This window comes from Protobothrops mucrosquamatus, unplaced genomic scaffold, assembly GCF_001527695.2.
Source record: "Protobothrops mucrosquamatus isolate PMUCROS unplaced genomic scaffold, P.Mucros_1.0 scaffold258, whole genome shotgun sequence".
NCBI classification, from domain to species: Eukaryota; Metazoa; Chordata; class Lepidosauria; order Squamata; family Viperidae; genus Protobothrops; species Protobothrops mucrosquamatus.
In genome coordinates, this window is record NW_015386605.1 from 779,246 (window position 1) to 797,905 (window position 18,660).

The window sequence follows — 18,660 nt, forward strand, 5'->3', positions numbered from 1 at the left end:
CCCAGTTCAGGGGCTTGTTCACTATATAAATTATTCAGCCATTCGGCTGCTTCTCCCTCTAGGTTGGATGCCATAACGTCGACCATGGCACCTGGGTCCGGATAATGGTTGGCCCAGCGGTTCAAGTGAGTGTGCCCTTGGTTGAGAAAGAAAATCAGTTTTTCTGGATCTCCATCGAAGGTTGCTTTGAAAGGTGGTAGCACCACAGGCTGTTGCTGGAACCACTGGGGTTGTTGTGGCTGGCCCCATCCTGGTTGCTGGTCCCATGGTTGCCGGGCTCTATATTGTTGAACTGGTGCCCCCAGTTGTTGTTGGCCCCATCCTGCCTGCCAATCTAAAGGTTGTTGGATTCTCTGCGGTTGACGTGGTGCTCCCAGTTGCTGTTGGCCCCATCCTGCCTGCCAATCCAACGGTTGCCGGGCTCTCTGCAGTTGACGTGGTACCCTCAGTTCCTGTTGGCCCATCCCTGCCTGTTGACCCAACGGTTGTTGGATTCTCTGTGGTTGACGTGGCGCCCCCAGTTGCTGCTGGGCCCCTCCTGCCTGCTGATCCAGTGGTTGCTGGATTCTCTGCTGCAATCCAGCGGGGGCTGGTGACGCCCCCTGCTGCTGTAGGACTCTCAATGGCTGCTGGGCATCTCTAATCATTAATCTCACCAGTTGTAGCTCATCTGGCCTCTGCTTCACCTCAAACTGCTGCAGGGCCTCTATTAGTTGATTTAGGCTCAGAGATGGGTGACCACTCTTCTGTGGGGGTCGCTTGATTTCATCTCGCTGTAAGGGGCCCGGACTGGGGGTCTCTCTCTCTGTGGGGCTGGAGGTCTTGGCAGGGGACCCTAGGGGCTGAAAAACTATTTGCTCTGCAAGGGTGGGGCTGGGGGCCTCTATCAACGGAAGTTGTTCTCGGCTCTGCACTTCCAATTCTTCAAACCTCTCTGCTAGGTAGTCTAATGAACTACTACGGACTGCAGGTGGGCTTCTCCACTCACCCAAGTCCTCGGTGACAGACGGCCGGGTAGTTCTCCACTGGGTCTCCACTGCTGGCAGGGCTGTATGAAAATCTTCAGAACTTTTGCTTCGCTTTTGCCAGTCTGTCGATCTGATTAGTTCTCCAGACAGCTTTGGCCTCGCTCCCAGTTGAAGAGTTTACAAGGATTTCTCTTCCTCCGGCTGATTAGCTGTCGCTCCCTTCAGAGGGGAGGCCGCGGCTGCTGCTGCTCCCCCTCCTGGGGAGGCTGCGGCTGGAGGGGTGCGGGCCTCAGGCCTTTCCTCTCCTTCCATGGTGAGATCTTCCCCTTATCTTTGTCAAACTATCCCCGTTATTTTAGAGATAGTGACTGGGGTAAGGGACCCCTAAATGGTTTTAAAAGTTTTGAGTTTTTGGCTTAATGTCAGGTTCCGAAAGAAATAACTTTTCAGAGAACTTTTAGGCATAATTACCTTAAAGAATCCTTTAATGAGTTACATAATCCGGCACGAACGAAGTAAAGCCAAAAACTGAAACACCCCCCCATCCTAGCTCTCGCGACAAGCACAACTCCCTCCCTCCTTTCACAGTCATCAATCATATGCTCCAATTAAACAGAGNGCAATGCCTGCTTTTGCTCTTGAGGCAATATGTAGACTAAATAGATATGTTTGCTTCTTCACTTATGTCAAGCAATAACATCCAATGTTAGCAGACTTGACAAACAGTGTGTTTGAAACTGGATGAGGAATTTGATATTCTCTGTCCTATTTTGTATCTGATTTCCTGGAAAAGATCCTCAAGAAGCAAAAATCCTCCCAAAGTGAGAAAGGAGGGGAATACACCCCTACCCTCCCATAGACGGAAGCAGCAAATTAAACTCTTATGGGGAACAAAAATATATTGAAATGTGGTTAAAAATATTACAGTCTGGATAAATTTGAAAATTAAGAAAACTGTTAAAATTTCATATCTGAAAAAGTATTGATGAAATAATAATAATAATAATAATAATAATAATAATAATAATAATAATAATAATAACAACAACAACAACAACAACAACAACAACTCTTTGCTTTAAAAGTTGGGAAATGAACAGCTACTGACATCTAGTGGAGGATTAGAGAAAACTATAGCTGCATTGACTCAGAATTTGGCAAGATGCCTAGAAATAGCAAAAATAAAAAAACAGCTGGGAACAAAGCATTGGGCTATCTACTGCAGAGTGAAACTATATATGTTTAGAAACCACTAACCTTCTGGGCTGAGCCATATTTTTAAGTCTAAGAACTGTTTGCAGAGAAAGAAAAACCTTGGCCATTGGCTAATCTTCTAAAGAGGAAGTTACTAGAAAGCTTTCAGGTGGTTAAACATTTTGGACTGAAATTTTGGCTGGCTGATAATCATAAGACCTCTGAAAAGAAGAACTGTTACAAAATACTGTTTCCAGTGGTGCTTTGATAATTGGAATCATATAGGATTACAAAAACCATATATAAAGATAAGAATTACAAAAGATTTGGTTGTTTGGATTTTAAGATGGGCAGGTTTGATAAAGCTAATTAAAGAGATTATTGTACCAGTGAAAAGCTACTTGGAGGAGGGAGACAAAATGAATGTTGTATATTTATCTAAAATTGTCAAAAAACCACACCTAACATCTCCTCCTGAAGACCCAGCTTGGAACATCAGAGAGCTACAGGAACAATGACTCAAGGCAAAGCAAATACATTCCAGGAGAAAATATATGCAATGCTGTGACAGATTCAAATGACAATTGTCTTAAATCATGATGAGATTAAAAACAACTTTGATAACATAAATGAACATATCTCTAACCTAAACTCACAATTAAACAATGCTCAAAAAATGATGATAAAGAATGAACAAACAAATCAGACAATAAAATGCAAACCAGAGGATATGGAAGCTACAAATAAAAAAAATTACAACTTAATACAAACAAAAGAAAATCTGCAAACTTTTGTTACAACAAAGGAAATAAAAAAAAAATGTTTTATATTCTAGGACTTCAAAACAAACTTGAGGACAAAAAAGAAGATTTAATAAAATGGATTAAAGAGCTTTCAGGAGAATCACTAAAGTGTGGGAGACAAAGAATGAATATTTTACTTAATTTGTCTTTTTTATCCCCAACAATATCTACAAAAATACAACCTGGCAAGCTAAACTTACTGATTTGGAAAGTGACCTGGCAAAAGAAGATTAGAATTAGATTTAAGAGATGTGATTCAATTCACCAAATGGAATACTATATGGCTAAACACCTGTTTGAATACAGTTAAAAAAATATAAAGTTTGGATATAAAGAGGCCCTATAGTAAGATTGCTAGATGGTGTACTATATGATTAAATACTTGTTTGAATATGGTTAAAAGAATAGACAAACCTTGGACATAAAGTGGCCCTATAGTAAGAGGGATAAGATATATAAGTAGTATAATACTTTTATAATATATGAAATGTAAAAATATTGAGATGGAGCATTTGAATGAAAAGTTTGGATATTCAAAGATAATGAATCTTGAGAAAATTATGACTGATAAGAGTGGTTTCAATACTGAGGGGAAATTAAGCTTCTTGAATCTTGAAAACAGGACATGTAATGACTTAATAAGATGACTTCTATAAATACAATTGAAACATAAGCTGATTAGAAAAGATGCTATATGTTGATGTTATTATTACATGTACAAATACTAGAAAAATGTTTATACTCAATTTTGTGTGTATTGAAAGTATTAAGAATTATATTTGTTTAATGTAAACAAAAGGAGAATATTACTGGAAGAAGAGAGGATCAAAGAAATATATTATCAACTAACATATTGATCAGTTATAGAAAGTATTATTGTTTTTAAATATATGAACCCAGACAACATATTGTTCACTAAGCACTAAAGATTGTTATTGTAAAAAATTAATAAAATATATATTTTAAAAATGATCTGGATGAATCTACTTTCCCAAGGCTTGGTCTTTTCTTTGGTGTCACCCACCTTCCTGAGTGGAGATGGTCCCCTCTGGACAAGGAACACAATCATAGCAGCAAACAGGCTCTCCTTCTCGAGCCCTCTTCACAAATCCAGGATGACATTTCTCCACACATTTGGATTGAGGCAGAGACTAAGCAGAAAAACAATTAATGCCAAAGAAAATATGTTAGGACTAACCATCCATAGAAAATAAAGGTCAAAATGAACATTAGCCAAAGAGATTCTGTTCTTCACTGAGATAAATATGAACTCTCTAACTAGTTCCAAGTAGTTGCAAGAGATACAACTACTGATAGGTTCTTCATTTAGTTCATCCCTTTTGCTTTTGGAATGTCACATTAAAATAAAGGGCTTTTCTATTTAATAATGTTAGGTGGGATGGAATTGAGAAAAGATTTAAGAATTAAGTGACAACCAGTAGTTTCTTTCTCATGGCTGCATTAACATTTATTCCACTATTCTTCTTATCCATAATTTTAAAGTAGGATGATATATTCATGTTAAATTTTTAGAGTAAAAATTATTCTGAAAGGTTTATTAAATATTTATTCTATTAAATGTATGAAAATAGAATAAAATTGTGATGAAGAAAGAAACTTATCAGTGATAGCATCTGCAAAGATTTCTTCAAGACTATATAAAATTTTGCAAAGCTGCTCCCCTTTGAAAGTTATTTAAAATAGTCTCCCAGTTGGGAGACTATAAATTAGAGCTGTCATCCTTTAAGGAGAGGATTGTTGTTTATTTGTATATTTTTCTTTAATTTATATGGCTGCCCTCTTAGTCATATGAGACTAAACCTGAGTGCCTAGTTTCTAGAACCGTAGTTATATGATATAGAGATAAGGTCATGAAAATATGTATCTCAAAAATTCAAGCCTCTTTTGCTGCAGGAGATGAATATGCATATGACTGTTTGTTGGAAAAGGTTATTTCTATATCTTTCCTACTGAAAAACTACAATTAGGCAACACCAACTGGAATGGAAAGACAGACCCATGCTTGTTACTACTGAAATTTGGAACGTTATTTCTGCCCAGAGAGACTTAAGGTAGTTAATAATCAAAATAAATAATTGCACTCAAGGGGTTTTCGGATGGAGCGTCCTTTTAAAAGCTAAAGGCCAAATCTAACTAACATTTCCTTTCATATTCTCCCTTGATATTTTCAATATCAGGAAGGGCTTTTCTTTATATCAAAGTCTTGTTTCAATGCTCTGGTTTTCTGGGTCAGGTCATTATTTCACATCAGACCAGTTATTATGATTTCAGGTGAACTAAATGCCTTGGACTTCCTTCCAATAAGCAGAAGGCCTACTGCTCTATCCAAGTGGGGTGAAAGGAAACAATGGCTAATTCTGGGCACATCTGGCCTGCTTAAAGCCATTACTGACTGTGGACATTTCCTTGCAGGGGACACTGTGCTCAGTTAGAATAATTTGAATTCTAAGGAATATTTGCCACAGAGACAAAGGGGGTATCTATCCAGTCCTGATTCAATATTATTGAATTCTGAACCTGAACTTAGGAACTATTTAACAGAATTGCCTTCTCCTTTGCTATTTTGGAATAAGGAACGAGCAAAGTTCAGTCTATCAGTACCACAACTGTTGGCACTTAAGAGTATCTTTCGCCACTTTTATGGAGCTACCAGATTGCAGAGAATGCACTATGACTTGTGTCCTAAAAAATTGTCACCCAGTATCCTATGGTGGACAGTGCAGAATCAACTTAAAAGATTGCTCCATATTTTACCATGTAAAGGACACATTGATCAATAGTACTGAAGCTTTCCAAGCAGTCTAACAAAACTATGAGATTTCTGCTCCACATATTCAATTCCCAATGAAAGTCCTAATCACCTTGGTGATTAGGCTTAACCAACCTAATTGTATATACATACAACATATTATACTTAGATTTCATTAAATCATTTGTAGTAGACCACAACCTACTTCTTGGAAAGCTAGTAAAATGGGATAGACAGCACACACCACCCAATGTGTTTGTAATTGGCTGACAAATTATTCTCAATATTTAATCCTCAATGGAACTACATTCACATGGAGGGAAGTAAGCAGTGGGGCACCCCAAGGTTCCATTTTAGGCCTAATATTCTTCAATATCTTCATAAACAATCTAGAGGAAGGAATTGAAGGGGAACTCATCAAATTTGCAGATGACACCAAGCTGACAGAAATAGCCAACACCCTAGAAGACAAGTTCAAGATCCTTGACAGACTTGAACACTGGGCACTATCTAACAAAATGAAATTCAACATAGATAAAAGTAAGGTTTTACATTTAGGCAAGAAAAACCAATTGTATAGGTATAGACTAAGTGAAACTTGGCTTAATGCCAAGTGTGTCAAACTATTTTCCAAAGCACCAAAAGGCAAGGCAAGAAATAATGGTTGAAACTAACAAAGGAGAGAAGCAATCTAGAACTAAAGAGAAAGTTCCTAATGGCGAGGGCAATCAACCACTGGAATAGCTTGCCTTCAAAAGTTGTGGGTGTTCCATCACTGGAGGCTTTCAAAAAGAGACTAGAAGTTCCCTTCCAACTATATTATTCTGTTCTATCCTGAAATGGATGCTCAGGCTTTAGAAAATAGAGAAAAGACAGCAATATTTCTCCTACCTTGTTGAGTGACTTTAGCAATGATAGAGTATCTTTATTGACTGTAAATCTCTGCCTCTCAAAACTCCCCAGTTGCTCGTCGATGGGCTCCCACCCGGGAATAAGCACCCAGCTTATGACATTCAGATCTGCTGCTACATCTCCATTTTGGTCCAAGTACAATTTCCAATGGGAAATATTGCAAAATTCATTCTTCTCCAGAAATGGATGGAACTAGAATAGAAATCCAGGAAGTTTAAAAACAGAATATTTGGTTTCTTATCCCAGGCAATCTTTTCATATTTGAATCTTTCTTCTACAGTTGTCTAATTCACAAATATAGTGAGTCAGGAGAACAAGTATTACTACTTTCTTCAAAAGTGAAAAAGGCTCAGATAAATTGGTCAGTCATAGATTGAAAAAAATGTGTATTGACAAAATACAATTGACCAAATTTGGCTATTAAAGGGAACATTTTAGAACACATCACCAATAAATTGAACAAAAAAACAATGAGATTATTTATAAATGCCTTGGGGAAAAGAAAGAAAGAAAGAAAGAAAGAAAGAAAGAAAGAAAGAAAGAAAGAAAGAAAGAAAGAAAGAAAGAAAGAAAGAAAGAAAGAAAGAAAGAAAGAAAGAAAGAAAGAAAGAAAGAAAGAAAGAAAGAAAGAAAGTTAGTTCTCAGGAAGAAAGTTGCCAGGCTAATCTTCTCCCAAGTAGACCAGATGGGAAACATGACTGCATTAGCTGATTCTACATTACTGTAAGGATACATTAAGAGACTCTCACAAGTCTTATAGTACAAATCTCCCAGCAACATTTTTGCAGATTGAGAGGTTAACAAGGATCCTTAAAAATAATATATTTTTTTTATTTTTATACACACCCTCAACTCTTATTATTTTACCAAAGGCTGTTAAGATATCCAACAGAGTTTCTTCTTTCTATTTTCCCCACAAAAACAACCATGTACAATTGGCTGGGCTGAGACTGATCAACCTGGGCTGAATCAACTTGGGATCCATCGGGCTGAGATCAGCCTGTGAGATTGATCCGGCTGAGAGTGAGTGATTGACCAAAGTAACCCCACATGGCTTTCATGGCTAAGGCAGAATTTGAATTTACAGTCTCCCACTATCTAGCCTGCTGCTATGCCATATATCCAAATATCATTAATAGATTGTGTGAACCTTAAGTGAAGGCTGAATACTATGATACGTAAGTGCATAAAAATTGTACTGAAGTGCATAAAAATTGTAGTGAAGTGATTTTCTATGTTCCTTGTATAACTGGAGATTGTGAATAACAATTAGTTCTTGGTTATCTATTTTTCTATATTGTCATTAATAAAGATAGCTACTTGATAAAATATGATTTTGTAATGCAATGTTTATATCAACACATAGACAAACCTATTGTGATATCGTTTTAAGAATAAAGAGCTTCCCAAAAATTTTGGGATACTGCCTCTTTGTATGCAAATGACTAGTTTGCTATATATGAACAGATTGTTTGTCTAAAGTCTTTAGTGTGTCCTCTTCAGGCTGAAATTGAGTGACTGATTCAGCTGATGTGCTCTGTTGAGATGTTCCGCTATCAGTCCCCTCCACCACAAAGATCCTGCATGAAAAGGGCAGTATGGAGAATTGTTGGATCCAGCAGAGTGAGAGCCATGGACCACAAACATGATGCCTTTGGTGTATCCCTGCATAACAGTTGCACTATCACTGCTAAACTTAATAGAGAAACTAAGGGGGCAAGTTCAGCTATTTGTGATGATGAAGACTCAATTGGTCAGGGGATGGTGGTCCATGAGGAAAACGTTATCATGATAAGGGAAGGTCCGTATCAGGTGTTGCAAATCAGTCATGTGTGGTGAGTACTGTATCTAAAAAGAGTTGGTTGGTGACTCAATTGTGAGAGATGTCTATTTAGGAAAGGATGTGGAATATTGAAGAAGGTGAGGTATCTACCTGGTGCAACTGCCAGTAGAGAAAAGGGGCCATTGTTAAAATTGTCAACAATGATCATGATGTTGATGTTATTGTGCATCTTAGCACCAATGGTCTGTCCAAACTAGATGTGCTCTCTATAAATAAGGATTTCCAGAGTTTGGGACAAGAATTCTTTGACTGATTGGGTCCACAAGATGCCTTTCTTGTGGACCCAAGATGCTCTTCAAGTAGTTGTGAGTCCAGGAGAACCCAAAAGTTCTGGACCGGTTTTTCAGAGGTAGCAAAACTCCATCCAAAATTAAAAATGTTAAATTATTGGATCCTGAAGATCCACACAGAAAAAGTCATTTGATCTTGCCAGCATTCAACCAAAGCTTCTTGTCACCCGTCCCTGCAATATTATTCTCTGGGTGATTAGTCTGGCCAACCTGCTGACCTTTTGTAGCACAAGGAGGTTGAAAAGATTCTTCTCCCTCTCCTTTGCAGTTTCATGCATCCTGGTAGGGCCTACATACCTGCCAGGGCTGTAGCCTTGTAGCCCCTAAACTCTCTTCACCCTTCTTGCTTCTCCTTCTGGAACTGGAAGAATACGCAGTTTTCAATGCATAGGCCAGAGTCTTAACAACACTGTGTAAACGGAGGTGAAAAGGGAAGGTATATGAAGATGAAAGGAGATATCCGAGGTCACCACGAAAGACCCACGTAGAAAAGGCTGAAAACTGTCTTTTCTACACGAAACTTTTTCTTGTCACTTTTTTTGCTAGAAGGTTAAAATGTATCTCAAACCAAGGTTCCTGTAGTACAAGACCGTAAGAAAAAAGGACTTTGGGTTTCGAGGTTTATGATACCCGATATTTGTAAAGATCCTCCCTAGTCGATACCAAATACTCGATGGCTCCCAAGATCCAGATTTTCCCTTCAATAGGTCCTGGCATACTTTCAAATTTAAACTGGAAAATACGAATTCTGTCCCAAATGTCAATATTTTCTATGTAGTTCACAAAGACATTGACTTGTCTCCACTTAGAGACGTCATCACCAAGAGGTGCTGTATATCCAGTTGCTGAGAATCGTCGTGATATAACAACACAAATTCCATTCCTGACAAGCACAGGTGTAAAAGTCCTCATGAAACTCTCTCCCTCGTCTGTATCTGAAGTAATGAGTCCAATCAAGGTCCATTTAAAATGGAGGAGCAGTTGAACAATTGCTGGATATGTAATCCCTTTTTGGGGTAGCATCCGATGGAAAAAAAGGAATTGACTTTTATCATTCAGAGCCTCTGAAACAAATGCATCACTGATCTGAAAAAGCAATGAAGAATGCTATGCTATATTTGGGGACAGATCAAGTCCAAAATACTATATTTTAATAAATCCAACCTGATATTCATGAACATATTAGAATAGTTTAGAATTGTTTATTGTTGATTACTCATTAAAACATATCAAAAAGCAGAGTATAAAGTGCAGAACATCAACAAGTTAATTAACTTGTTAATTAATTTAATTAACAAAAGTAAATTACCCCACAGTAGTAATGGGGGACTTTAACCACCCTGATACCACCTAGGAGACAATTGTGCAGCAAGCAGAAGATCAAACTGATCCCTGACCAACCTAGCTGACAACTTCATCATCCAAAAAGTAGAGGAGAGAACTAAATGAAATACTATACTGGACCTAATTCTCACTAACAGAGAAGAAGTAATGGAGGGGGTTGAATTTGCTGTAATTTTGGGTGAGAGTGACCAGTGGCCTTCCGGGTGCGCTTTAAGGTGTTAGTTACCACCTTTAAAGCGCTCCATGGCATAGGACCTGGCTATCTCCGAGACCGCCTTCTGCCGCAGATTCTCTCCCATAGACCGGTACGCGCTCACAGAGTGGGTCTCCTCAGGGTGCCGTCGGTCAAGCAGTGTCGGCTGGCGACCCCCAGGGGGAGGGCCTTCTNGGTGCCCCCGCCCTCTGGAACGAACTACCCCCCCAGATCCGGGTGATTCCGGATCTCCTGACTTTCCGCCGCGCCCTCAAGACATGGCTTTTCCAGCAAGCGGGCCTGGCCTAGGGAGGATTTTTAAATCGGGTTCATTTTTAGAAAATTTTAAATATCACAACTTAGAATATTTGGGTTTTAATTGGTTTTATTCGGCAGGGATTGTGGGTTTGTTTTTGTTTTAAAAAATGTTGTGAGCCGCCCTGAGTCCCTCGGGAGAAGGGCGGGATACAAATTGAATAAATGAAATAAATGAAATGAAATATCATATTGGAATTCAATATAATGCAAACACAAGCAATAGAACATATTCCAACCAGTGTCTTGAACTTTAAAAGAGCTGATTTTAACAAAATTCAGAGATTGTTTAGGAAAGATTCCAGGGATGAAAATGTTAAAGGGGAAAACAGCCCAAGAAGCTTGGTAAACTATGAAAAATATGATCATAAAAGCCCAGTGGAGCACAATACTACTGAGAAAAAAAACAAGAAATTCAAGAAGAGACCAGCATAGTTGCATAAAGTTCTCTCTCTTATAAACTGAAAGACAAAAAGGATGAATACAAAAAATGGAAAGAGGGACACATAACTAAAATACAATATCAACAGATAGACTGCATCTGCAAAGATGAAATCAGGAAAGCAAAGGCTCAGAATAAACAGAATTGGAACAAAAGTCAAAGGTAATAAAATAAGGTTTCATTCAACATATAAATAACAAGAAAAAAGTTAAGGAAACAGTAGGTCCACTAAAGAGAGAAGATAGCAAGGAAGTAACAGGCAGTAGAGAAAAAGCAGAGCTGCTTAACTCATTTTTTGCATCAGTCTTAGAACAAAAAGAAACTATAAGCCCAACCTACCAGAAACATAACCATAAAATGCAGACCAGACATAAAAACTAAAATAAGAAAAAAATGGTGAGAGAACACCTATCTGATCTTGACACATATAAGTCACTGGGACCTAATGGATTACATCCCAGAGTTCTGAAGAAGCTGGCAGATGTTATCTCAGAACCACTGTACCATATCTTTCAAAAATCCTGGACCACCAGGAACTATCTGAGGATTGGAAAAGAGCTGATGTGATTCCCATCTTCAAAAAAGGGGGGAAAAAAAACTAGACCTAAGAAACTGTAGACCAACATCAATACATGGAAATATCTTGGAAAAGATAATAATAAAAAAAACAGATCTGCAAACATCTAGAAACAAATAAAGTTATTAGAAGCCAGCACAAGTTTGTTAAAAACAGATCCTGCTGAACCAATCATATTTCATTATTTGACAAAGTCACTAAATTAGTAAAACAGCAAAATGCTGTGGATGTAGTATACCTAAATTTCAGTAAGGCATTTGACAAAGTAGACCACAATCTACTTCTTCATAAGATAGAAAAATGTGAGATAGACAGCATCACCACCAGATGTATTTATAACTAGCTGTCAAACCATACTCAATGAATAGTTCTTAATGGTACTATATCTACATGGAGGGAAGTAAGCAGTGGGGTACCATAAGGTTCTGTCTTAGGCCCAGTACTCTTTAGTATCTTCATAAACAATCTAGAATAGAAGGGGAACTCATCAAATTTGCAGATGACACTAAGCTAGCTGGAATAACCAACACCCCAGCAGACAAGCTCAGGATCCAAAAGGATCCTGACAGATTTGAACAATGGGCCCTATTCAACAAAATGAAACTTAATGTGGAGAAAAGCACAATTCTGGCAAGAAGAACCAAAGTTACAAGTACAGATTATGTGAAATCTGGCTCAAAATAGTAACTGTGGGACCTTGGAGTCCTAGTGGACAATCACTTAAATATGAGCCAGCAGTGTGCAGCATCAGCCAAAAAAGGTAATACTTTCCTTAGTTGCATAATTAGAGGCATTAAATCAAATCACATGAAATATTAATACCGCTTTATAAAATCTTAGTAAGACCACACCTGGAATACTGCATCCAGTTTTGGTCACCACATTACGAAAAAGATGTTGAGTATTTGGAAAAAGTACAGAGAAGAGAAACTAAAATGATTAATGGCCTGGAGACTAAAACATATGAAGAAGGGCTGTAGGAATTGGGTTTGTCTAGTCTAAAGAAGAGAAGGACCAGGAGAGACATGATAGCAGTGTTCTAGTGTTTGAGAGGTTGCCACAAAGAGGAGGGGGTCTGTTTATTTTCTAAAGCACCAGAAGGCAAGACAAGAAACAATGGATGGAAACTAATCAAAGAAAGAAGCAACCTAGAACTAAGGAGAAATTTCCTAACAATGATAACAATTAACTACTGGAATGCTTTGCCTTCAGAAGTTCTGGGTGCTCCCATCACTGGAGGTTTTCAAGCAGAGACTGGACAGTGATTTGTCTGAAATGGTATAGGGTCTCCTGCTTGAGCAGGGAGTTGGAATAGAAGACCTCCAAGATCCCATCCAGCTTTATTCTGATTGATTGATAACTAATAAATCCACCAATATTTTGCCTATGGAATTCAAGAGCTGCTTTTTACCATGGCTCTTATAGGTTTTATGGCTATGGTCTGAAATAGACAATGGGGAGTGGGAAAATAGTCACATGTCATTATGACACCATCCCCATTGATTTAGGGGCTTCTTCTGTGCACTTGGGAATATCCAATCAAAAGGTCTTCTCTGAGAAATGAAGATACAGCTATGAGGGTAAGTTTTGTACAAAATCTTCATCAAAATGATATTTTCCATGATGAACAAATCCATGATTTGTGAAAAGAATCCCAATTATTACTGGGGCAGGAACTCAGCAGGATAGGTTGTAGACTTACTTTTTCAGAGGTTTTACTAGTGTATAAGGAGCTAAATGGAAAAGGCCAGAGTATAGCAGAATTCAATAAGTGGCTAAAGGAGTGGTGTAAAGGGAAAGGCTTTGGTTATATTAGTCACGATGTCTGTAGCTGGTCCAATGAAAAAATGTACAAAAGAGATGGTTTGCATCCATCCACGAAAAGGACTGAGTTACTTGGCAATAAATTCACAGATTTTCTGGAGGAATATTTAAACTAAACAACGGGAACAGTGAGTTAATTGACACAGAACATCCCTGTTGCCAGCAATATAAAAATTATAGGGTTATCAGTGCATGTAACATATATGTGTGTGTGGACAAGAATAGCAACCTTGCTATCAAGCAAAGTCAAGCTTTTAATAGCGAGTGCCACACAAAGTGCACTAACCAAACAGGTGGTAAGAAAATAGGGGAACTCAGGCACCACACGGGTTATGTAGAAAGTAAACATAGGGTCAGTCATAAAGGACACAAATGTCTATACACCAATGCACAGAGTATGAACAGCAAACAGGGTCAACTCAAAATTCAGGTTAATGATGGCAGATATGATATTGTTGCCCTTTACGGAAACATGGTGGGATGAAACCCACAAATGGAACACACAGCTAGAGGGATTTAATTACTTAAAAGAAACAGACCAAACAAAAGAGGAGGTGGAGTTGCTCTCTATATAAGAAATAACTAAATCCATAGAAATAGAGCAGAACAATGATGAAAACTATCTTGAATGCATTTGGATCAATATAAAAAGGGGGGGGGAATGACATTGACATAGGTGTATACTATAGGCAACCCAACCAAACAGAGGAAATAGATGAACTTTATGCTAGTCAGCTAACTAAGGTATGTAGGAAGCACATTACAATACTAATGGGGGACTTTAATTACCCTGACATCAACTGGGAGACAAACTCTGCACCAAGTGGAAGATTAAAAAGATAATCAAACAACGAATCAGCAAACACCTAGAGGCAAACAAAGTCATATATTAAAAGCTAACATGGGTTTGTCAAAAACAGATCATGCCAGACAAATCTTATTGCATTCTTTGACCAAGTGACAAAATTAGTGGACCAGAGGAATGCTGTGGATATAATTTACCTGGACTTCAGTAAGGCATTTGATAAAGTGGATCACAACCTAATACTTGATAAGATAGAAAAATGTGCATTAGACAGCATCACCACCAGATGGATCCGTAGCTGGCTGACCGGCTATACTCAGTGTGTGGTCCTCAATGGAACTGCATCTACATGGAGAGAAGTGTGTAGTGGGATGCCCCAGAAGTGTGTAGTGGGATGCCCCTGTTCTGGGCCCAGTGCTCTTCAACATCTGCATCAATGATTTGGATGAGGGGATAGATGGGGAACTCATCAAATTTGCATATGACACCAAACTGGCAGAAATAGCCAACACTCCAGAAGCTAGGCTTAAGATACAGGAGGATCTGGACAGACTTGAACACTGAGCGCTATCTAACAAAATGAAATTCAATGGTGAAAAAAGTAAGGTTCTACATTTAGGCAAGAAAAACCAAATGTACAGGTATAGTATAGGTAGTACCTTGCTCAATAGTAATAACTGTGAGAGGGATTTTGGAGTGGACAATCACTTAAATATGAGCTAGCAGTGTGCTGCAGCTGCCAAAAAAGACAACACAGTGCTAGGCTGCATTAACAGAGGGATAGAATCACGATCACATGAAGTATTAATACCACTTTACAATGCCTTGGTAAGGCCACACGTGGAATACTGCATCCAGTTTTGGTCACCACAATGTGAAAAAAGATGCTGAAAGAGTACAGAGAAGAGCAACAAAGATGATTAGGGGACTGGAGGCTAAAACATACAAGGAACGGTTGCTGGAATTGGCTATGTCTAGTTTAATGAAGAGAAGGACGAGGGGGGACATGATAGCAGTGTTCCAATATTTCAGGGGCTGCCACAAAGAAAAGAGGGAGTCAAGCTATTCTCCAAAGTGCCTGAAGGCAGGACAAGAAGCAATGGATGGAAACTAATCAAGGAGAGAAGCAACCTAGAACTAAGGAGAAGCTTCCTGACAGTTAGAACAATTAACCAGTAGAACAACCTGCCTCCAGAAGTGGTGAATGCTCCAACACTGGACGTTTTTAAGAAGAGACTGGACAGCCATTTGTCTGAAATGGTATAAGGTTTCCTTCCTGAGCAGGGGGTTGGACTAGATGATCTACAAGATCCCTTCAAACTTTATTATTATTGTTGTTGTTATTATTATTATTATTGTTGTTGTTGTTGTTTTTACCTTACCCATATTTGTTAAAACATAGAGAACTCCCTCCCACTCTGACATAGCAAGTCACCATAATATAAAATTATATACAGTAGAATATAAGAGCAAACCCCTTCCAGCACTGATGATGTTACCTAATTTAGCAAAAAAATATCAGCAAGAAAACAACCAAGCTCAGAGAGCAAAAAGGACTTTGCAAAATGCAGAATTATTACAATGGTAGGAACCAAATCTTCTCAACAAACTGTGCAACTCAGCTTGAGATTATGAGAACAATATCATATTGTCAGAATAAAAGATGGTATTACAATAGTTATAAAGATCTTTAAGCACGTGTACTTCAGGATCCTTCACTAGTCCTCGGAAGTGATTAAAATTGAATAAAATGGAGCAGATTGAATAAAATGGAGCAGGTATGGAGCTTTGTCTTCCCTCTTGGTAAGTATTGCTCCTTCTTCACATGGCACAACTGAGCCCAGACTGCAGTCTCAAACAACTGCTTGTAGAAAGGGCTTTGAGCAGAGCCAAAAGTCTGAGTTCCATTTTAAAGGCAATCCATTTCCTCCATAATATTTCTCTCTTTACTGTGTCAAATGCTGCACTAAGATCTATAAAGGCAGCAAACCATTGCTTCTCCTGTCTGACATATTTTGTAATTGGATGGTTCAAGACAAAACAATTGCCAATAGTGAATCAACTCTTTCTAAAGCCTGCTTGTTCTTCTGCAAGGACTGCACTATTCATCTACCTATTCTCAGCTGTCCTCAAGAGGAAGCTGGCATGTATTTTTGCCAGAACATCTATTAGAATAATGGGTCAATAATTCCAAGGTTCCTTTTTATTTTATTTTTTTTCATAAATATGAACTAGTATTGCTTACATTTGTCAATGAACTTGCCAATAGAAAGCCCCACCAGTCAGAATATTTTTTTGAGTAGTTCAGTCAGTGGAAAATCCTCTCCTAGGGCTCCATTTATCATCAGGTCTTCTATGGTGAATTTGACCATAAATATATTAGGGGGGGAAATAATTGACATGTTGGCTAATGTGCTTTTTTTTGTGTGAAGTGTTTAATGCTCTGGTCCCCAAAAGTCCATAAGTCATGTATGTTTTATTAAATGTAAGTAAGATAATCATTAAGATTCTTTTCATGAATCATGGAGTTGTTCACCATGGGAAATATCATTGTTTTGTACAAAATTTCCCCTCACAGTTGCACTTTCCTTTTTTACAGAAGACCCTTTGATTAGACACTGATCACCTTCACAAGGATGCAGAAGAAGCTCCCAAAGCAATGGGGATGGTAACTTAAGAGGATATGTCCACTCTTTTCCGGTTTCCCCACAGAGCATTCCAATCAATAGCCATCATGCCTATAACGTTGATCAGGATTTTGATATTTCTGATAATTGGTCAAAAGGTTCTTATGTTGAGATGGCAGAAATAAATTCAGGCCTTAGCTGGTCTTTAGGGTTGTGGAAAGTTCCATAAGAAACCACAAGCATGTGGGTTAGACATGGGATCCAAATCACAGAAGGCATACATAAGTATTTTTTTAACATTTATACTTTATCTATGATGTGCTGGCGTCCTCTTATCTAACCAAGTAAGACTGAAAAATATGTATATTCTAATGTCAAGCTGCATTCAGGGTTCTTCCAATCTTATGGGAGGACCCACCTTTTGTTCAGCTGAATAAACATGTGTTTATAACAGAAATACCTGGGACTCCAGCTCTTTGTTTGCACCAAGCCACACCTGATCCCTGCCTGACAATAAAGGCAAAAAGCAGCTCTTGAATGCCATACCCAAAATATGGTTGGATCTATCACTTACCCACAACCTCCCCACTCACTTTACTGGATAGAGAAACACACACACAAACCTGTGGGACTTTGTAGGTGCCTACTAATGTTGACATCTGAGTGGATGTTTCCCTCATAGCTCCATCAACAACAGCCAAAAGGTTTTCCTTCCTTCCACAGCTGTAATTGGGAACATTGGCTTGCCCTGTAGAGAGGATGTCCAGCAGGGCTTCTGAAGTGCCAAGGGTGCTGACATAGGTGTCATGCAGGTTGTAGCCAAGTGTGAGATTGGGCAGAAGTCCGGGATACTTGTTGACTGTTTGAATGGCGAAAGCCAGGATTAGCAGTTTAAAATAAAGTCCTGCACTGTAAAAAAAAAGTTCATGTTATAACCATCCTCATCAACAGAAACAACAATTTTTCAATTTAATCCTCTTTATCTCCACAAGTCACCTGTGTCTTAAGCCAATACAGATACAAAGCCAAATGCACATGATAACCACCCATTAGCAGGTAAATTTTATGAGCATTGAGAAGATGGGATAGAGATAGTCCTCTACCATGGATAAGAATCACAAACACACCATTATTTCTATCAGTCCTAATATTCATCTGTCCAGTAACCTGTATTTAAAAATCATTCAAAGATTAAAGTGGAATCACCATAAAATGAAGAGGATGTTACATAGGTGGCCAGAAAATCAACTGTAAACAGAAATCATCCTCTGATCTTCTAAGGATCAGGCATTGAATATTAATCAGTAGTTATATAAATATAAAAATGGGCTGGGCAGAGGCATCTGCAACCCTTTAAGTCACTACTTTAAACCAAACTCTGTATCCCAGTGATGAACATAGTATTAGACTGGAATGCATAAATAATATAGACTTGTTTCAGGTTCTGTTTGCCACATGTTTGAATTTGAGTCTATTCCACAAAAGAAAACAAAAGAGGAGAGCCATGAAAATCAAATGATTCAAGAAATTAGACAGGTCCTACAATGTAGGAGTGGATTGTCCCCATTAGTGCTGACTGACAACTTTCCTTCCCCCTGGAAGCAGGCGATAGATCATAAACTGGGCTCTTATGGGCTCTCTTCGATATTCTTAATGTCCCTAGGCTTTGACCAAGCAAAGCAAGTAATATCCAATAGAATAAAGGACATGGAGTTCCAAGAAGAACTAAATAGGTTGCCTTGCCACAGTAGGG

The 18,660-nt window shown here is 38.5% G+C and overlaps 1 protein-coding gene across 1 annotated transcript in view; it reads right to left on the reverse strand.

Annotated features, from left to right (window-relative positions):
• The window catches only part of LOC114922486 (vomeronasal type-2 receptor 26-like), a gene marked incomplete at its 5' end in the record, with an annotated part of 26,518 nt that extends 22,462 nt beyond the window's left edge, over positions 1-4,056 (reverse strand). Inside the window, one exon of the mRNA XM_029283877.1 lies at positions 3,990-4,056. Coding sequence (XP_029139710.1) covers positions 3,990-4,056 — 67 coding nt within the window. The remainder of the gene's footprint in view (positions 1-3,989) is intronic.
• Positions 4,057-18,660: the final 14,604 nt, after the last annotated feature.